Source organism: Balaenoptera physalus, assembly GCF_965194825.1.
Source record: "Balaenoptera physalus genome assembly, chromosome: 12".
Taxonomy (NCBI): domain Eukaryota; kingdom Metazoa; phylum Chordata; class Mammalia; order Artiodactyla; family Balaenopteridae; genus Balaenoptera; species Balaenoptera physalus.
This window is the reverse complement of record NC_138897.1, coordinates 45,795,028-45,813,857: the sequence shown is the minus strand read 5'-3', so window position 1 is coordinate 45,813,857 and position 18,830 is coordinate 45,795,028. Positions and strand designations below refer to the sequence as shown.

General features: G+C 40.2%; 1 protein-coding gene across 8 annotated transcripts in view; it reads left to right on the top strand.

The window, feature by feature from the left end:
* The window catches only part of MOCOS (molybdenum cofactor sulfurase), a 54,667-nt gene that overhangs the window by 24,833 nt on the left and 11,004 nt on the right, over positions 1-18,830 (top strand). For all 8 annotated transcript variants that reach the window (XR_014251497.1, XR_014251498.1, XR_014251499.1 and 5 more), the window contains 3 exons: positions 3,428-3,590; positions 12,477-12,555; positions 14,570-14,694. Coding sequence is in view for 5 of the 8 variants with exons in the window: in XM_082416017.1 (XP_082272143.1) it covers positions 3,428-3,590; positions 12,477-12,555; positions 14,570-14,694 (367 nt within the window). In the remaining 3 variants the exon portion in view is untranslated. The remainder of the gene's footprint in view (positions 1-3,427; positions 3,591-12,476; positions 12,556-14,569; positions 14,695-18,830) is intronic.

Here is an 18,830-nt window from a genome sequence, read left to right as displayed (position 1 = left end):
ACCATAAATAAGCAAGTTCACCTCCACTCCTGAATGGAGGCAGGTGAGGAGTGTCAGGACTCTATTTTCACAGATGAGTCATGTCCCATAGAGGAGCCGCGTTGCACAGATAGCGTAGCAGGAATTAGTGTTCCATTTTACAGACGAGGACACTGAAACTCAGTAGGTTTCCTTTTTTGCTAAAGGTCTTCTATCCATCTGCTCTTTCAGAAACTATACACTGAACACCTGCTACCTGCTGGGCCCTGGGCCTGCACTTGCTGTGCGGTGATGAGCAAAATGAAAATGGTTCCTTCTCTCAGGGTGTGCAGTATCTCAGAAGGGAAACAGACACTTTACAACACACACACACACACACACACACACACACATCTATGTATCTATCTATCATCTATACATCCATCTCCATCATCTATCCATAGGCCATGATTTCGTACTAATACCTCGAATTCCAATCCAACACCACAAAGTTTATTTAGCCGTCCCCCATTCTGCACTTGTAAATCCTGTGAGAAACCTGGCTCCCACTGTCCTCAATGAATACGTATTTGCCCAACTCCTTCCGTAACCCAAAGCCCAGCTGCACCAGCTGAAAGCTCACCCCTCACATGCCAACACAGACACACTGGCTGAAAACTTGGCCCAGACAAAGAAGAAGAAGGAAGGAGGAAGCCAGTAAGTGATAGACATGTTCCAACAGATGGGTGTGAAGAACCGTGAAGGGTCTGAGAAACAGCCTGCCACAGTTCCATGGATGCTGACAGAAGACATGAGATTCCTGGGTCAGAGATAAAGGACTTAACTCACCACCCAGCACGCAGCATGAGCTTCATGGTGTGTTGTTCTCTTTGTCCCCCAGGTCCCAAGACAGGGTCCAGAGGGGCCCAGGTGGATGCTGTGCTCATGTTCAGGAACCTCTAACTCAGGAAACCTGACTCTTTCATAATAGGATGCCAGCCAACCTGTGTAGTCTTCGATCAGGGAGAAGCCATTACCTTTATAATATTGGACTGTGAACAAACCTGCCCTCTGCTCCAGAGGGTTGTAGAGCTGTTCACTATGCAAGCATCCTTGAAAAGGTAGTCTGGAACAAAAGGACAGTTAGTGCTCTGCTTGTTAAAACAGGCATGCAGCAATGAGAAGTCCATGGAGAAATGCCTCCCAATAATAGACTGTCTTCTCAAAAGTTATTTGTAATTCAAAACGTGTTCTCCTATAGAAATAATGATTTAATGGTGGTTCCTGGACCTAGCTACCATTATGTAGACTCTAGTATTGCTGAACTTGAGTGCTGTACTAGCAGACGCAGCCATAGTCTATGGGGAGCGAAGGGCAGAGGTAAGGGATCAACAGCTGTGGATCATCTGATGTATTTCAGTTGCTTTACATTTTATGCTTTGTCTTAGTTCTCACTCAGTCCTATGAGAAATGAGAATAACGTCCATTTTACACATGACAAAGCCAAGGCTCAGGAAGGTTAGTTGTCCAAAGCTAATAACTAGCTGAGGTGAGATTTAAGCCCAGGTTTGTCAGTCCTCAAAGCACCCTCCCCACTCCCACCCCACTGCACCACATTTCTGCGTCTTGGATACAGGGCTTACCTTGCTTGAGGTTCAGTTTGCCTTGACACCATTTCTTCTTGAGTTCTGCACCCTCCCCCTGGGGCCCGCAGCTCCTCTCCTTCACTTTCCCAGATGCCTCAGTCTTCCCTCAGGTCCCTCCCAGCAGGACCCACCCCAAAGTGCCCCTAGATTAAAAATTGCTTTCCTTTCTTCATTACCCCCAATTGAAGCTTTCAGATTCCTTTGAGAAGTTGATTTGAGTGCTCAGAGGAAAATGACGGGATGAAATTGATTCACAATTAGTGTGCGAATGTTGGTCTCTTAATCGTAATACTATTTCAAAAGCATTGCTTGACCTACACCTTTCTTTAACAGACAGCTGGCTCCAGGAGGGCCCTCATGCATGGAACTACTGCACCTGCCGAAGCAACTTGTGTAACTTGTGGACAAAACTCCTGCAAAGACCTGGTCCCATGTTATTGAGATTTCATTAGTTTTCCCCTAATGTTCTTTCTCTGTTCCAGATCCCATCCAGGACACCATATGACATTTAGTTCTTGTGTCTCCTTAGGCTGCTCTGGGCTGCACCAGTCTCTCAGACTTTCCTTGTTTTTATAACCTTGATAGTTTTGAGGAGTATCCGTCAGGTATTTTTTAGAATATCCATCAGTTTGGGTTTGTCTGATGTCTTTCTGAGGATTGGACTGGGGTTATGGTTTGTTTTGGAAGTGGGACCACAGAAGTAAAGGGCTATTCTCATCATATCATATTAGGGTACTGTCAGCATGACTTACCACTATTGACGTTAACCTGGATCACCTGGTATTTGCCAGGTTTCTTCGCTGTAAAATTTCCCCTCCACTCTGTTCCCATACTGTTCTCTTTGGAAGCAAGTCACTAAGTGTAGCCCACACTTAAGGGATAGTGAGTTATAAGGATTTATGCTCCACCTTCTTGAGGAGGGAACACCTACATCAATTATTTGGGATTCTTCTGCATGAGGGATTTGACTTTTTCTATTTATTTATTTATTTGGACTCATGGGTATTTATCTTATACTTTGGATTACAATTCAGTACTACATTATTATTATTATTACTATTCAATATTTTCCAGTTTTGGCCATTGGGCATGCTTTCATGACTCCTGCGTCCCTTTGACATACCCCCATCAGTTTGTTTTTTGAGCACTTCCTTACTTCTCTAGCACTACGGGGTGCTCCTGGCTCATCTTGTATATTCCCTGACCCAGCCCTAGAATAAACCATTTCTCCAAGGAGTCCTGGTTCTTTTTATTGGAGAATGGTATTAAATGCAAGATCTGGGCACTGGTCATAATTTGTATTTTAATTTTGTAGAAATATGAAGAATTGAGGAAAACTTACACACTTAAAGTGCATCAACTCAGGGACCATTCCAGTGTAGCCACAATTTGTGCAATAAGTCTGTAGTACCAGGATATGCCTGTTCAGGCATCCACCACTGTGGAAGGACACACAGAAAGCAGGTGCAGTGGAGGCCTGTGGGGAGGGGAGTGGGACACAGGCTGGGGCGGAGACCTACTTTTGAAGTACATTCTTGTGCTCCCAGAATGTTGTACTGTGCACGCGCATTACCTACTTAAAAAGCAGGTTGAAGTGGAGAAGGGTGCAAACTGGATCTGGAGGGTGAATGGAAGGTATCTCAATCCCAAAGTCTCCTTTGTATTGTCTTCTTTGTTTTACTTCCTTCTCTTCATCCCTTTTTTCCTTCAAGAGTCTGTGCTGAATTTCTGAAGTCCTCTGCTTTTGTACAGCTGCTGTGCAATAAATGCGAAGATGATTTTTGAGGAGCACTGGCTTAAAATACATTGACCTTTTTGTTTAGGTGACCAGGTGGCCTCTAGGAAATCAAGGGCTGCTGTACGACCGGAGCTGGATGGTTGTGAATCACAACGGTATTTGCCTGAGTCAGAAGCAGGAACCCCGGCTCTGCCTGATCCAGCCCTTCATTGACCTGCAGCAAAGGATCATGGTCATCAAAGCCCAAGGTCTGAAAACTGAGTTCATTTTTACAAAGCAGCTGTCAAGAGTAGCTTTTCTTCTCATAGGAAAGTAAAGTCATGTCTTTTCCTTTACCAAATATTAAAATAATCCAGAAGGAAGTGAAATGATGTCTAGAAGAGACAACGGAAAGTTTGTTCCTTTTGTGTTTTGGGGATTTCTTTGGGGGCAGATTTTTGGGAAGAGGTAAAGATCTGACAGTCCAATCAGAAAGTAAAGAGATATAGATATTGAAATTATATGTTGTCCTTTTACTTACATTCCTTTTAATTCCTTCACTCATCATAGGTTCTGCAAGCTTTGATTCTTCCTTGTGGATTTTTTTTTTTTTTTTTGGTGGCGCAGCTTGCGGGGTCTTAGTTCCCAGACCAGGATCGAACCTGGGTCCTCAGCAGCGAAAGCGTGGAGTCCTAACCACTGGACTGCCAGGGAATTCCCCCTTGTGGATTTTTATTATGAACTAACACATATAAATTCATAGGCCAGCTCTGTCCAGTGGACCCTTATGTGATGATGGAAATGTTCAACATCTACCTTGTCCAGCTTGGTAGCCACCAATCAGATGTGGCTACTGAGTGCATGAAATGTGACTAGCAGGACACTGGAACTACATTTTAATTTTATGTGAGTCTAATTAATTTAAATTACCATATGTGGCTAGTGGCTACAGTGTTGGACAGCACAAGTATAGAGAATACTATAATACGTACTTACAGCATCCAGTTTTAACAAACCTTCACATTTGGCCACATTTGCTTCAATTTCTCCTCCTCCTCTCCCTACTCCTCCCCACTTCTCTTACCTCCTACTACCCCCCTCCTTTCTCCCTTCTCCGCTACCTCTTCCTCCTCCTCCTTCTTTTAAGACATAAAAACATTATAGATATAGCTGAAATTCCCTAGGTACTTCTCCTTGGTCTCATTCCTCCTCCTTCCACACTCCACCTACCATTTATAGAATATTCCAATTTCCCTCCTAACTTAGAGCTGTACTTTTGTGATATATCCCATTTCCATATATTCAATGATTATGTTTCTTGGCTGTAGGTGTTCTATTCTGTTCCAGTGGTTTATTTTTTCTTGAACCAATAAGCCAATGTTAATAACTATAGAATGAATTTTGATATCTGGTAGGGCATGTCCTTCTACCTTATGCTTCCAGATTGTCTTGGCTATTCTTGGCCTTTTGTTCCCTCTATGAATTTTAACACATGCACAGATTTGTGTAGTCACTCCCATCATCAAGGTACAAAACAGTTCCATCACCCCAGAAAACTCCCTCATGCTATCCCTTTATAGTCTCTCTTCTCCCCACCCTTAACACCTGGTAATCAGAGATCTGTTCTCTATCACTATAGTTTTATTTTTTTGAGAATGTTATATAAATAGAATATACAATATGTGACCTTCTGACACTGGCTTCTTTCACTCGGCATGATGCCTTTAAGTCCCATCTAAGTTACTGCATGAATCGATAGTTTATTCTTTTTTTTATTGTTGAGTAGTATTCCATTGTATGGCTATACTAGGGTGTGTTCATCCATTCATCTGTTAAAGGACATTTGGATTGTTTCCAGTTTTGAGCAATTATGAATAGAGCTGCTCTAAACATTCATGTGCAGGTTTTTGGTTGATCACAAGTTTTCATTTCTCTAGAATAAATACTAGGCGTTGATTGCTGAGTCATATGGTAAGGATATGTTTACCTTTAAAAGAAACTGCCAAACCATTTTCTAGAATGACTGTATCTCTTTTCTTTCCCACCAGCAATGTATGAGAGTTCCAGTTGTTCCACATTCTGTCAGCTTTTGGTATTGTCAGTATTTTTTGTTTTATTTATTTTAATAGGTGTGTAATGTCATCTCATCATGATTTTTTTTTTTTTTTTGGCCATACCATGTGGCTCGTGGGATCTCAGTTCCTTGACCAGGGATTGAACCCAGGCCACAACAGTCAAAGCCTGGAATCCTAACTACTAGGCCACCAGGGAACTCCCATCTCATCATGATTTTAATTTTCATTTCCCTACTGGCTAATGATATTAAGCATCTTTTTATGTCCTTACTTGTTCTCTTTATATTCATTTTGACCCATGGATTACAGAAGTGTGTTAATTTCTATATATTTGGAGATGTTTCTGTTTTCGTTCTGCTATTGATTTTCAGTTTAATTCCATTAAACTCTCCAAAAGAGAGAACATACTTTATAGATTTTAAATTCATTAAAGTTTGTTAAGGTTTGGTTTATGACCAAGGATATGATTTATTGCCGTGAGTGTTCCATATACACTTGAAAAGAATGTGTATCCTGTTTTTGGGTGGAGTGTTCTATAGATGTCAGTTCTATACCAGTTGGTTGATGGTATTGCTGTTTTTCTCTATACTTGCTGAATTTTTATGTACTCGCTACCAGTTCTGTTGATTACTGAAAGAAGAGTGTTGAAGTCCCCAAATGTAATTGTGGATTTGTCTATTTTTCCCTTAGTTCTCTTAGTTTTTGCTTCACTTAGTATTATTATGTCTCCTTGGTGAATTGTTCCCTAAGTAATGCTCCTCTTTATACATGGTCATTTTCTTTGTTCCAAAGTATGAAGTGTGAAATTCTTTGTCTGATATGAGTATAGCCATTCAGCTCTCTTTTGGTTAGTGTTTGCATGGTGTATCATTTTCCACCTTTTTATTTATTTCTTCTAGCTTTATCGATATTTATGTAACATCCCATAAAATGTATTCATTTAAAGTGTACCATTCAATGATATTTTTGGTATATACACAAGGTTGTACAACCATCACCACAATCAATTTTAGAACATTTTCATCACCCTCAAAGAGAAACCCCATACATATTAGCAGTCACTCCCCATTCCCAACCTTATCCCTGGCTTCTGGCAACGACTAATCTACTATCTGTTTCTATGGAGTTGCCTATTCTGGATGTTTCATATAAATGGAAACAATATATGACTGCCTTCTTTCACTTAGTGTAATGTTTTTAAGGGTCATCCATATTGTTGAATAATATTCCATTGTATAGATATACCATATTTTTTTATCCATTCATCAGTTGATGTATATTTGGATTGTTTCCATTTGTGGTTATTATGAATAACGTTGCTGTGAACATTTATGTATAAATTTTTGTGTGGACATATGTTTTCAATTCTGTTGGATATATACCTAGGAGTGGAATTGCTGGGTCATATGGTAACTCTGTGTTTAGCATTTCCAAAGTGACTCCATCACCATTTTACGTTCCCACCAGCAACATATGAAGCTTCCAATTTCTCCACATCTTCCCCAACACTTGTTATTTTCTGTTGTTGTTGTTTTTTTTAATAGCCATCTTAATGGGTGTGTAGCAGTACCTCACATGGTTTTGATTTGCATTTCCCTAATGACTAATGATATTGACCATCTTTTCATGTGTTTATTGTCCATGTGTATATCTTCTTCAGAAAAATATCTATTTAAATTCTTTGCTTACTTATTTTTTAATTATTGAGTTGTAAGAATTCTTTATATATTTGAATATGTCACTTTTTAGATCAGATTTGCAAGTATTTTCTCCCATTGTGTAGACTTCCTTTTCATTTTCTTTATGGCTCCATTTTACATTTAATCTGCCTATATCATATTTGAAGTGAGTTTCTTGTATCCAGCATACAGTTGGCTCATGCTTTTTATCCATTCTGACATTCTCTATTATTTTCATTGGTGTGTCCTACTGGATTTTGATTGCAAAATTACATATTTTGTAATCATATTTTGATTGCAATATCATAAATTAATTTCAGGAGAATTTATATCATATAATATTGAGTCCTCTATATATAAATAGTACCTCTCTCCATGAAGATTTCTTTACTCCAAAATTTTAATAGTATTTTCCAGAAAATTTTTGCACATTTTTTGTTATGTAATTGTTTATTTGAGTATTTTGAGCACTATCTTTTTTTTCTATTAAATGTTTTAATTGGTTATTTTTGTAGTTTAGAAACACTATTGACTTTCATATATCAGTGTTTTACCCAGTACTTTTTCTGAATTCCTGTTAGTTTTATTAGTTGGTCTGAAGATTTTCTCGCATGTTCTATATAAATAGGCATATCATCTTCTAATAATGACAGTTTCATATCTTCCTTTTCAATTTTTATCCACTCCTTCTTTTTTTCTCTTTTCTTATTGCATAGAGCAGTGATGGAAAATATCCTTTTTTTATTACTGACTTGAATAAAATGCTTCTAAAGTTTCAAAAATAAGAGTTGTATTTACTGTACATTTTTAATAGATTTGTTTTACCAGGCTAAAGTAGTTTTTTTTAATTTAGCCAAAAGTTTTATCATGACTAATAGTTCTTACTAAATGCTCTTTCTGCATCTGTTGGTTATATTTTTTCCCTATAGTCTATTAGTGTGATGTCTTAACATTAGTAGATTGTCTAGTACGGAACTATCCTTGCATTCTTGGAGAAAAGAAAAACACTATTTGGCAATGATTTTTTGATACATTAATGGATTTAGTTTGCTAAAATTTTATTGGTATTTTTGTACCTATTCTTATTAGTGAGATTGAGAAGTTATCTTCTTTAAAAAAATTTTTTTTATTGAAGTATAGTTGATTTACAATGTTGTTAGTTTCTGGTATAAGCAAAATGATTCAGTTATAAATATATATACATATATAGTATAGTATATATGTATAGTATATATATATATACTTTTTCAGATTCTTTTCCATTATAGTTTGTTACAAGATACTGAATATAGTTCCCTGTGCTATGCAGTAGGACCTTGTTGTTTATGTATTTTATATATAATTGTTTGTATCTACTAATCTCAAACTCCTAATTTATCCCCCCCTTTAACCATAAGTTTGTTTTCTATGTCTGTGAGTCTGTTTCTGTTTTGTAAATAAGTTCATTTGTATCATTATTTAGATTCCACACATAAGTGATATTGTATGATATTTGTCTTTCTCTGTCTGACTTACTTCACTTAGTATGATAATCTCTAGGCCCATCCATGTTGCTGCAAATAGCATTATATCATTCTTTTTTTATGGCTGAGTAATATTGAATTGCATATATGTACACCACATCTTCTTTATCCACTCATCTGTTGATGAACATTTAGGTTGCTTCCATGTCTTGGCTATTGTAAATAGTGCTGCAGTGAACGTTGGGGTGCATGTATCTTTTTGAATTATTGTTTTTTCTGGATATATTCCCAGGAGTGGGATTGCTGGATCATATGGTAATTCTATTTTTAGTTTTTTAAGGAACCTCCATAGTGGCTGCACCAGTTTACATTCCCATCAACAGTGTAGGAGGTTTCCCTTTCCTCCACACCCTCTCCAGCATTTGTTATTTATAGATTTTTAAGTGATGGCCACTCTGACTGGTGTGAGGTGGTACCTCATTGTAGTTTTGATTTGCAATTCTCTAATAATTAATTGCTGTTGAGCATCTTTTCATGCACCTGTTGCTGATCTGTGTGTCTTCTCTAGAGAAATGTCTGTTTAGGTCTTCTGCCCATTTTTTGACTGAGTTGTTTGCTTTTTTGTTATTGAGCTATATGAGCTGTTTGTATATTTTGGAAATGAAACCCTGTTGGTCACATCATTTGCAAATATTTTCTTCCAGTCTGTAGGTAGTTGTTTCATTTTGTTTATGGTTTCCTTTGCTGTGCAAAAGCTTGTAAGTTTGATTAGGTCCCATTTGTTTATTTTTGCTTTTATTTCTATTGCCTTGGGAGACTGACTTATGAAAACATTGGTATGATTTATGTCAGAGAATGTTTTGCCTATGTTCTCTTCTAGGAGTTTTATGGTGTCATGTCTTATGCTTAAGTTTTTAAGCCATTTTGAGTTTATTTTTGTGTATGGTGTGAGGGTGTGTTCTAACATCATTAATTTACATGTGGCTGTCCAGCTTTCCCAACACCACTTGCTGAAGAGACTGTTTTTCTCCATTGTATATTCTTGCCTCCTTTGTTGAAGTTTAATTGACCGTAGGTGTGTGGGTTTACTTCTGGGCTCTTTATTCTGTTCCATTGATCCATATGTCTGTTTTGGTGTCAATGCCATGCTGTTTTGATTACTGTAGCTTTGTAGTATTGTCTGAAGTCTGGGAGGGTTATGTCTCCAGCTTTGTTCTTTTTTTAAAAAATCAATCAATTAATTAATTAATTTATTTATTTATTTATTTTTGGCTGTGTTGGGTCTTTGTTGCTGTGCACAGGCTTTTCTCTAGTCGTAGCGAGCAGGGGCTACTCTTTGTTGCAGTGTGTGGGCCTCTCATTGCGGTGGCTTCTCTTGTTGTGGAGCACGGGCTCTAGGTGTGCGGGATTCAGTAGTTGTGGCACGCGGGCTCAATAATTGTGGCTCACAGGCTCCAGAGTGCAGGCTCAGCAGCTGTGGCACATGGGCTCAGTTGCTCTGTGGCATGTGGCATCTTCCTGGACCAAGGATCAAACCCATGTCCCCTGCATTGGCAATGGGATTCCTAACCACTGCATCACAAGGGAAGTCCCTCCAGCTTTGTTCTTTTTCCTCAGAATTTCTTTGGCAATTCTGGGTCTTTTGTGGTTCCATATAAATTTTAGGATTATTTGTTCTAGTTTTGTGAAAAATGTCATGGGTAATTTGATGGGGATCGTATTACATCTTTAGATTACTTTGGGTAGTATGGCCATTTTAACAATATTAATTCTTCCAATTCAAGAGCATGGGATATCTTTCCATTTCTTTGAATTGAGATGTTACCCTCTTTTATTATACTTTTCTTGTTTAAGTTTGGATACCCAGGATATTAACATACAAAAAGAGTTGAATGGGTTACTCTTCTTTCTATTCTCTGAAGAATAAAAATGTATATCATGACTAAATAGGATTTATCCCAGAATATAAGGAATAAGAGAGAGAGAAAACAAATACCCACATATCTTCCACTCCAAATCAGCAGCACTTTGTGAGGTGGTGTGGTATATCAGATGTTCTGCTCACTTGTAGGGACTTCCAGCACTGTGGTGGAGGAAGGGCATCCTTTGCAGGACACGTATGGTAGGACAAACTTTTGGCCCTAAATAATAAACATTAAAACAAAGCATTATAATTGTTTTATGTAAATGACTTGTCACTCCAAAAGATTTCAGGTATCTTGAGTCCAGAGGTTGGAATCTTTTATTTCTCTGTATCTCTGAGCTGTACGAGCATAGGGCTTAGTATATCCGGAATGAACTCAATCCCCATGAACTTTGTTGGGGGCGGCCCTTGAGCTCAATCCATATGGGGACCCCAGATTAGGTTGCCTGTTTAACAAGAGGCCTGCGATGACCTTTATAAGCCAGCTGAGCGCCATATTTATGATTATATATGATTTGTGCAGAGTCTTGGGTAAGGGTAGAAAGAGGCTGAGCGCAGGCCTCCTGCTGGCAGCCCGGGGATGCATTTCCGCCGTGCACTTGTACACGTGCTGTCCCCCTGCTGTGGTTACTTCCTCATAACCAGTGTTCCAGGACTCACTTTACCGTTCTCCCCTGTGGGTGCACACCTGGTGCAATCCCATCCTCCCATGAACAGCCTTTTGACACAGCAGCATCTCTAATCACTCAGCACAGCACTCTCCAAACTTCTGGAGCTTTCTGGATGAGGCCTCTTCTGGCCTTCCCCACACAGGGACAGGAGTGTGGAACTGGTCGTGCTTGTGTAAGACATGGACAAGCAGGGGACAGAGCTGATGAAATACCTCTTACGCATATTGTTACTTCTCTGTCTTTGTTGTGGTGAAAGGCTTGTCGTGATTGGCATGGGTCTGGGTAGCAGTCATGATCTGAAGCTCGTGAGTAGGAATGGATGTACCCGTTTGCTGTGCTGTGTGTGATGAAGCAGGACCAGCATGAGCAGGGATACAGGTGTGCTTGATGTGTGCTTGCTGGGGGCAGGTTGGGTCATGCCGGTGAGCAGTGTGACTGGCGGCCATGCTGAGAGGGTGCAGGGCGCGGGTGGGCCACACAGGAGGAGTCCACAGAGCAGGAGCCGCCACAAGTTCCGCTCAGGTGTCTTGGCTTCATGCAGTTCCCTATATGTTTAATGACTCACGAAGGATGAGAAGGAGTGCAGAGTGGCAGAGGCCCTCAGCCGTTCCAGCCTTTAGCAAGGGTCTTTCACTCATCAGTGGCCATGGATCAGTTTCCTCTAGTTTCTTCCACATATTTTATTCTAAATCTATTGAAAGAATGAATACCACTTTAGCTGAGTCCTGGGTATATGAGTGTTTATTATTCTTTAGACCACTATGTATATATGTTAAACACTCCTTTGTATGTATGATGTATGTAACAATTTTTTAGAAAAGAATGGCTTCCCAACCCCACTGACATACTAACAGTTTTTTGGGTTTTTTTTTCTTGGTGATAATGGTGATTGATGCAGGAATCCAATCTGATGCTGATTCCTAGGGGCTACCGAGAATTGACACTATGCTGACATCCTTACGGAGTGAGCCTTCATGTCTGCCTGCCTATTTCTAAAGGATCTAAGGTAGCTTAGTGAGCAATGATGTCAGGATGTGGAGTCATGCAGAGGTAGAGAAAGCTTTCAGAGGAATCTGTAGTATTCCAGGGACTGTGGATGTGACTGCCCCAGTGCAGAGGCTTCCATGACAAAGCTGCTCAATGCACACGCTGTTGGTGGTACCGATAATGATGAAGAGAATCTCTGTGTTATAAAGAGCTTTCCAAGACTCAGCCACTTACTTGATTCAACCAATTTCCAGGGTCATTAAAATTCTTGTATATTTCAGGATAATGGACTTTTTTTGGACATACTTGGTTTTTTTTCCATGATGATAAATTTGTCTCTAACCTTTATTCGATAGGGATGGAGCCTATAGCGGTGCCACTTGAGGAGAACAGCAAACCGGCTCAGATTTGCCAAAGCAAGGTCTGTGCGGACAGGTGAGGCTGCAGCAGGTGAAACTCGCAGGTCTAGCTGCAGGGCGGCTCAGAGGGGGGAAGAGAGCAATGTCCTGTGCCATCAGTCCTCGGCTGCATCCTCTGTCCAGTCTGCTGCCGCTTCCCCCTCGCACACTCCACTCCCACCACGCTGGCTCCTAGCTCTTCTTCACACCTACTAAGCATGCTCCCTCCTTAGGACTTTGCACTTGCTGTTCCCTCTGCCTGGAATGCTCTTTCCCTGTTTACGCCCCCACAGGGTTCACTTCCTCACCTCCATCGGATCTCTGCTGAAAAGCCTCCTTCTCAGAGGGGCCGCCTGACCTCCCCTAGGAGCCAGCCCCTCCCTCTCCACTTGCTCTGCTGAATTCTTCTCCTTCTCATTAATCTTTTCCCCAACATATACCTTCAGTCCCTCCTGCTAGAATGCCGACCCCGAGAGAGCAGGACTGTCCGTGTTGCTTCCTGCAGACCCTGGAACAGTGTGGTGTGGAGGGAGGTGAGGTGAGGCAGGGGACAGTTTGGAGGAGGCATGGTGGAGCTCAGAGGGGTGGCCGCAGGGGAGTGGAGAGTCAAGGGACCCGATTCACAGCTTGAAAAGATTGGCTGGTGGGTGTAGAAAAGTTGGAAGACGGTAAAGGTGCAAGTGGGAAGGCCAGCTGAGCATCTGTGTTAGTAACACACGTGAGATGAGATGGAGGCTTGGATCAGGGTCAGAGAGGAAATCAGGTGGGCGTCAGATATAATATATTCTGGAGGTAGAATAACCTGAACTCGCCGATGAATTGGATGTGGAAGCTGAGGGGGGTGTCAAGGTGTCCCTCAGGCTGTAGAACTTTCAGGTGATAATTCAACAATTATATTCCATATAGTTGTGGATTATTACCTACTCTGAGTTATTGATGATAAATCATCTGCTAAATTCTAGGAAACGTAGAAAATGCGGTTGAGTGTTATAGGATTTCATTTTATTTCTTGATCGTAAATATTTACAAATCAATTTATTGAACACATCAAATTTCTGCATCCCTTTTAACCTAAATCTAATTTCAACCTGAAAACATGTGGAATACAAATTTTCTGATTGTGGGCCCCTATCTGATGGGTTCCCCATGCAACTAATACCCCAACTAGTTTACCCCCCCCCCAAATACTAAAATGGTTAACTCTAACAGTTCAGTAGGGATTTATATACAGTAGAAGTCTTTTAAAATGCTAATTGCCTATTCGTTAACACAATAAAGTAGTTGGTGGGTATGTTTGTGCTCAGTAGTTGGTGATATGCATAGTACTGGGTCAGAGTACATTTCCTTCTGCACTGCAGACAAGTAAGTCATGAAATGATATGTCAGATACTCAAGCTACATCCAAATTGGACTCAAGTTGTTAGTGCCCCAGGTCACTATTAGTTCTGGTGATGTGTAGATTATAATTTTTTAAAAATTTAAAATTCTATTTAAAAATTCTAGAAGTTTGAAGAGTTTTTAAAAACCAGATCAAAAAATGTACTTATATCGGTGACTTATGGCCGTAGTGTTCTTTTCAGAAACCAAACACGTCAGTCCCTACAGCGTGGCCGTGAAAGAAGATATTCCAGTCAGGCCTATAGTAAAAAAACCAGGACACGGGTCTGGGTTCCAGAGCTTCTTAAAGCAAAATAATGCTCTGGAAGCTCTTAAATTCCAAGCTTTGTGGTTCTCAGTGGCTGTACGTAATATAAACAAAGTCTTTCAAGAGAAATTTCTAAAGCTTTTAATTTGATCTGAAAGCTTTGCATAAGCTCCAGATCCCAGGCCTTCCCGTGCCTTGGAAATCTCATTGTGACTTCCTAAGCACACTTGTCACTTTAGATTTCTGTCTTGTTGGGGGCTTCATGTTTTTATATTATATATTATATTATATTATATTATATTATATTATATTAATTATATAATATTATATTACATAACTTTTTGCTATTTCAATTATTTAAAGGAATACTATATAACATCTTTCCTTTTTTTTTTTTTTCTGCCAGGGTAAATACTTATGATTGTGGAGAAAAAATTTCAAGCTGGTTGTCAAAGTTTTTTGGCCGTCCATGTCATTTGATCAAACAAAGTTCAGACTTTCAAAGAAATGCAAGGAAGAAACGAGGCAAAGGTATCACATTTCAGATTGCTTCTTAGGGGACAGGCACTTGGGTTTACCCTTGCAGACGCAAAAATAGGCCCACAAAATGGATTGACAGGGCAACGTGCTCACGAACAGAAAGTAGGGGTGGTCAGCCTCTGTCAGAAAGGTGCTGTGGTGGCCCCCAGGTCAGCAGGACCCATGTGTGGTCTCCAGGATGAGCCCGAGGAGGCCGAGGGGGGCTTGCAGCCTCTGCTCAGGCTCTCTGCCTCTGTTTAGAAGCACAATTAAGTTTTGTTAAAGAAAAACATTGGTAGCTTGCTGTATCCTAAGAAAATCTGGATTTCTAGTCTTGGCCCTGACACCAAGTAGTTGTTGAGACCTTGGCAAATCCTTGAACCTCATGGTGTTGAACTTCTGTAGAACTCAACTACTTAGATTTAAGGGTTTTGACAGTTTTTCCTGCCATAAGCTGTTGTGAGCATAAAATGAGACAGCAGAGAAGAAAGTACTTTGAGCTAACAGTACCATATAGGAAGATGGAGTTTTCAGGTGTCTGCTCAAATGTCGCCTTCTCGGGAGAGCCTTGCCTGGCTGCCCTCCTTAGAACCAGGGCCCCTACCTGAACCTTCAGCTCATTCCCTGTTTTATTTTTCTCTGTGGCACTTTTCACATCCTATAGGCCATGCATTTGACTCAGTTATCCTGTTTATGTTCTGTCTTCCCTCTGTTAGATCATAAGCTCTGTGAGGGAGGGATTTTTCTCTGCTTTATTCAGGGTTTAGAACAGACCTGGCACATAGTAGTTGCTCAGTAAATACCAGATGAATAAATGAATGGACTGGAGAGTTGCCACATTACTGGTTTGTGCAGGAATGACCTGGCTTAGTCACTAGCTCCCTGGGAGACTGGCTTGTAAATCTACACCTGGAGTGAGTCATGGAAGGCTTCAGGGAAGAGGTGAGTTTGGAGCTGCATCTTAACAGGAGAGTAGAAGTGTTCCAGGCAGAGAGAGGCAAGAAGATTACTGAGGAGCAGCATGGCAGAGCTTGGCATTTCATGGGTTCAGAGAAGGGTTTAGGAGGGTCGGACATGGGTAGGGGAGTGATGGGGCAGAGCTGGGGAGAAGAGATGAATGTGCTGCTGAGTAGTAAGTAAGCACTGTCTTCAGGTTGAAGAACTGACGAATTCTACCCTGGGGAGTTTCATGATGCAGCTTGCATTAGAAAGACACCCCTGGTGAGGTGTGGAGGCTGCAAGGGAGAGGGAAGTGAAGGAAGCAAAGAGGCCAGGCAGGAGGCGGCAGTGACTGTCCTAGTGGGAGATGGGGCCTGGGTAGGCAAAGGTGGGAGCAGAGTGAATCTTTTGGCTGCTCGATACAGGGTCAGGAGTGTCAGCTTGTGAATATTATACTTCAAGGATGCCATTTATGGTGGAGAGGTCTCTGATGGTCTAGGTCTAGGCCTTTGAACATTTTTGTGTTGGTACACCTTAGAAGAAATTTTTTAAAGCTACACTACCTCTTTACGTTGTCATCTAAATTAAAAAAAAAAAAAAGTTGCAAAGGATGTGATTTCCAGCATATTGCAAATATACAGGCTTACTCTGGAGATATTGAGGGTTCGGTTCCAGACCATTACAATCAACCAAGTCACACAAATTTTTTGGTTTCCCAGTGCGTATAAAAGTTATGTTTACACTCTATTGTAACCTATTAAGTATGTAATAGCATTATGTCTAAAAATCAGTGTGCATAACTTAATTAAAAATACTTTCTTGCTAAAAAACTAACCATCATCTGAGCCTTTAGCAAGTCATAGTAACATTAAAGATCGCTGATCACAGATCACCATAACAAATATAATAATGAAAAAGTTTGAAATATTGTGAGAACTACCAAAATGCAACACAGAGATATGAAGTGAGCAAATGCAGTTGGAACAATGTGAAACTAAAATTATATATAAATTGAAATGTATAAAAGTTTTTAAAGTTTCCTGTGATTGTAGAGTCTCAGTGTTAGGAAATTTTTCCTAGGTTGAGTTCTTATCATAGTTTTTAATAGTACACAGTTGATCAAAGCAACAAAAGTATATTATAAATTTCGAAAAATAGTTATTAAACATAAAGAGAAAAAAATAGTGGAAAAGGAATCTCTTAATGAGATGGCTGGCCACCTGTGATTAATTCCCATGTCCATGTATGACTGTCACCTATGATCAGAATAGCTGGTGTTCAGCACTGGTTCTCTTCTGAAGAATCTTATTTAAGTCAATAAAGAGCTGGGGATGAAGGTGTTGGTTAACGTGCTGTCACTCAAACCTTTCTTCTGAGGCACAGGGATCTAACATCAAGATGACTTTAATCATCTGTCACTTGACAACTTAATTAGTTCCGGCAGTTTTGTGGTTAGCAAAGAATTGGAACCCATCTGACCTACAGGAGGATCAGTCACCCAAGCCTGAGAGACTTTTATTTTCTCAGCACAGACCCCAGGGTTTTGAACTGGTCTTTTGTTTTCCACCCTGGAGATTTTTAGCCCCCAGGGGCAATGTGCCATAGGAGAGGTGCGGCCTTTGCCCTGTGAAGGGTGAGAATGGCCTTTTGTGGAAGGGCCTGGGATTGCACCTCACTGCTCTGACAGAGCCATTTTAGCAAAGAAGACATGGAAGTAGAGAATCTGTAAGCGATTCTCTTGGAAGTGTTCATTCTCGGGTACTCTGGGGTCCACAGGCCTAGTTCAGAGACAGCTCACTAGGTTTAGGCCCGCCAAGCCTTTATTATCAACATCTTGTATAAAGACAGCTATGGCATGCCCAAAAAGTGGGAGCTGGAAGCTGGGTGATGGGCTGCAGTAGTTCTGGAGGCCCTTGATATTTTCTTCCACTCTTTTTTTTTTTTTTCTTTTCAGTAGTTTTAAAACTTGTATTATTTATTTCTAAAGTCAATATTACACACTTGCCCAAGGGCAGAACCCAGCTTCTCCCTGACTAGATTCACTGACCAGATTCAGAAGATCTCACCGGGCCTGTGACCCTTATCAAGGCCCTTCTTCTTGCTTGGGGAAGGGCCCCCCGCCCACTTCCCCACCTCCACCCTGCAGCCTCATCTCTCCTCCTCTAAGTGTTGCCTCCAAGTTTCCTTTGCTGGAACAATTTAACTTCAGCATTTTATTATTTTTTTCCAGATTATCAACACAATATTCTAGGAGCTTATGTTCTTTCTGTTTTTGAGAAGTTTGAGCCATGCTTAGAACATTTTTTATTTCCAGGGCACCATTTTCTTCCTTTTAGAAACAGTCCCTAATATTTAAAAATGCAAGTCTTCCATCCAAGTACTAACCAGGCCAGGAATTCTACTCAATATTCTGTAATAACCTATATGGGAAAAGAATCTGAAAGAGAATGAATATATGTATATGTATAGCTGAATCACTTTGCTTACACCTGAAACTAACACAACATTGTAAATCAACTACACTCTACTATAAGATAAAAATTAAATTAAAAAAATGCAAGTCAATGGAAGCGTGATTCATTTGCATTCCAAGAAAGCAACTCTTCTTTTCTAAGTTATTTTATCTTAATTTTTAAATGTAGGTATAATTGACATGCAATATTATATTAGTTTCAGGCGTAAAACATAATAATTTGACATTTGTATATATTGCAAAATGATCATCACAATAAATCTAGTTAATATCCATCATCACACAGTTATAAATTTTTTTCTTATGATGAGAACTTTCAAATATGCAATACAGTATTATTAACTGTAGTCACCACACTAGACATTACATCCCCAGGACTTATTTATTTTATAACTGGAAGTTCGTACCTTTTGACCTTCACCCATTTCGCCAATGCCTGCCCCCCGCCCCCCCCCACCTCCATGCCTCTGGCAACCACCAATCTGTTCTCTGGATCTATGAGCTTGTTTTGTTTTGTTTTAGATTCCGTATCTAAGTGAGATTATACAGTATATGTCTTTCTCCATCTGGCTTTTCACTTAGCATAATACCCTCAAGGTCCATCCATCTTGTCGTTAAATGGCGAGATTTCATTTTTTATGGCTGAATAATATTCCACTGTGTATGTATACCACACTTCCTTACCCATTTATCTATCAGTGGACACTTAGGTTGTTTCCCTCTCCAGCAACTCTCC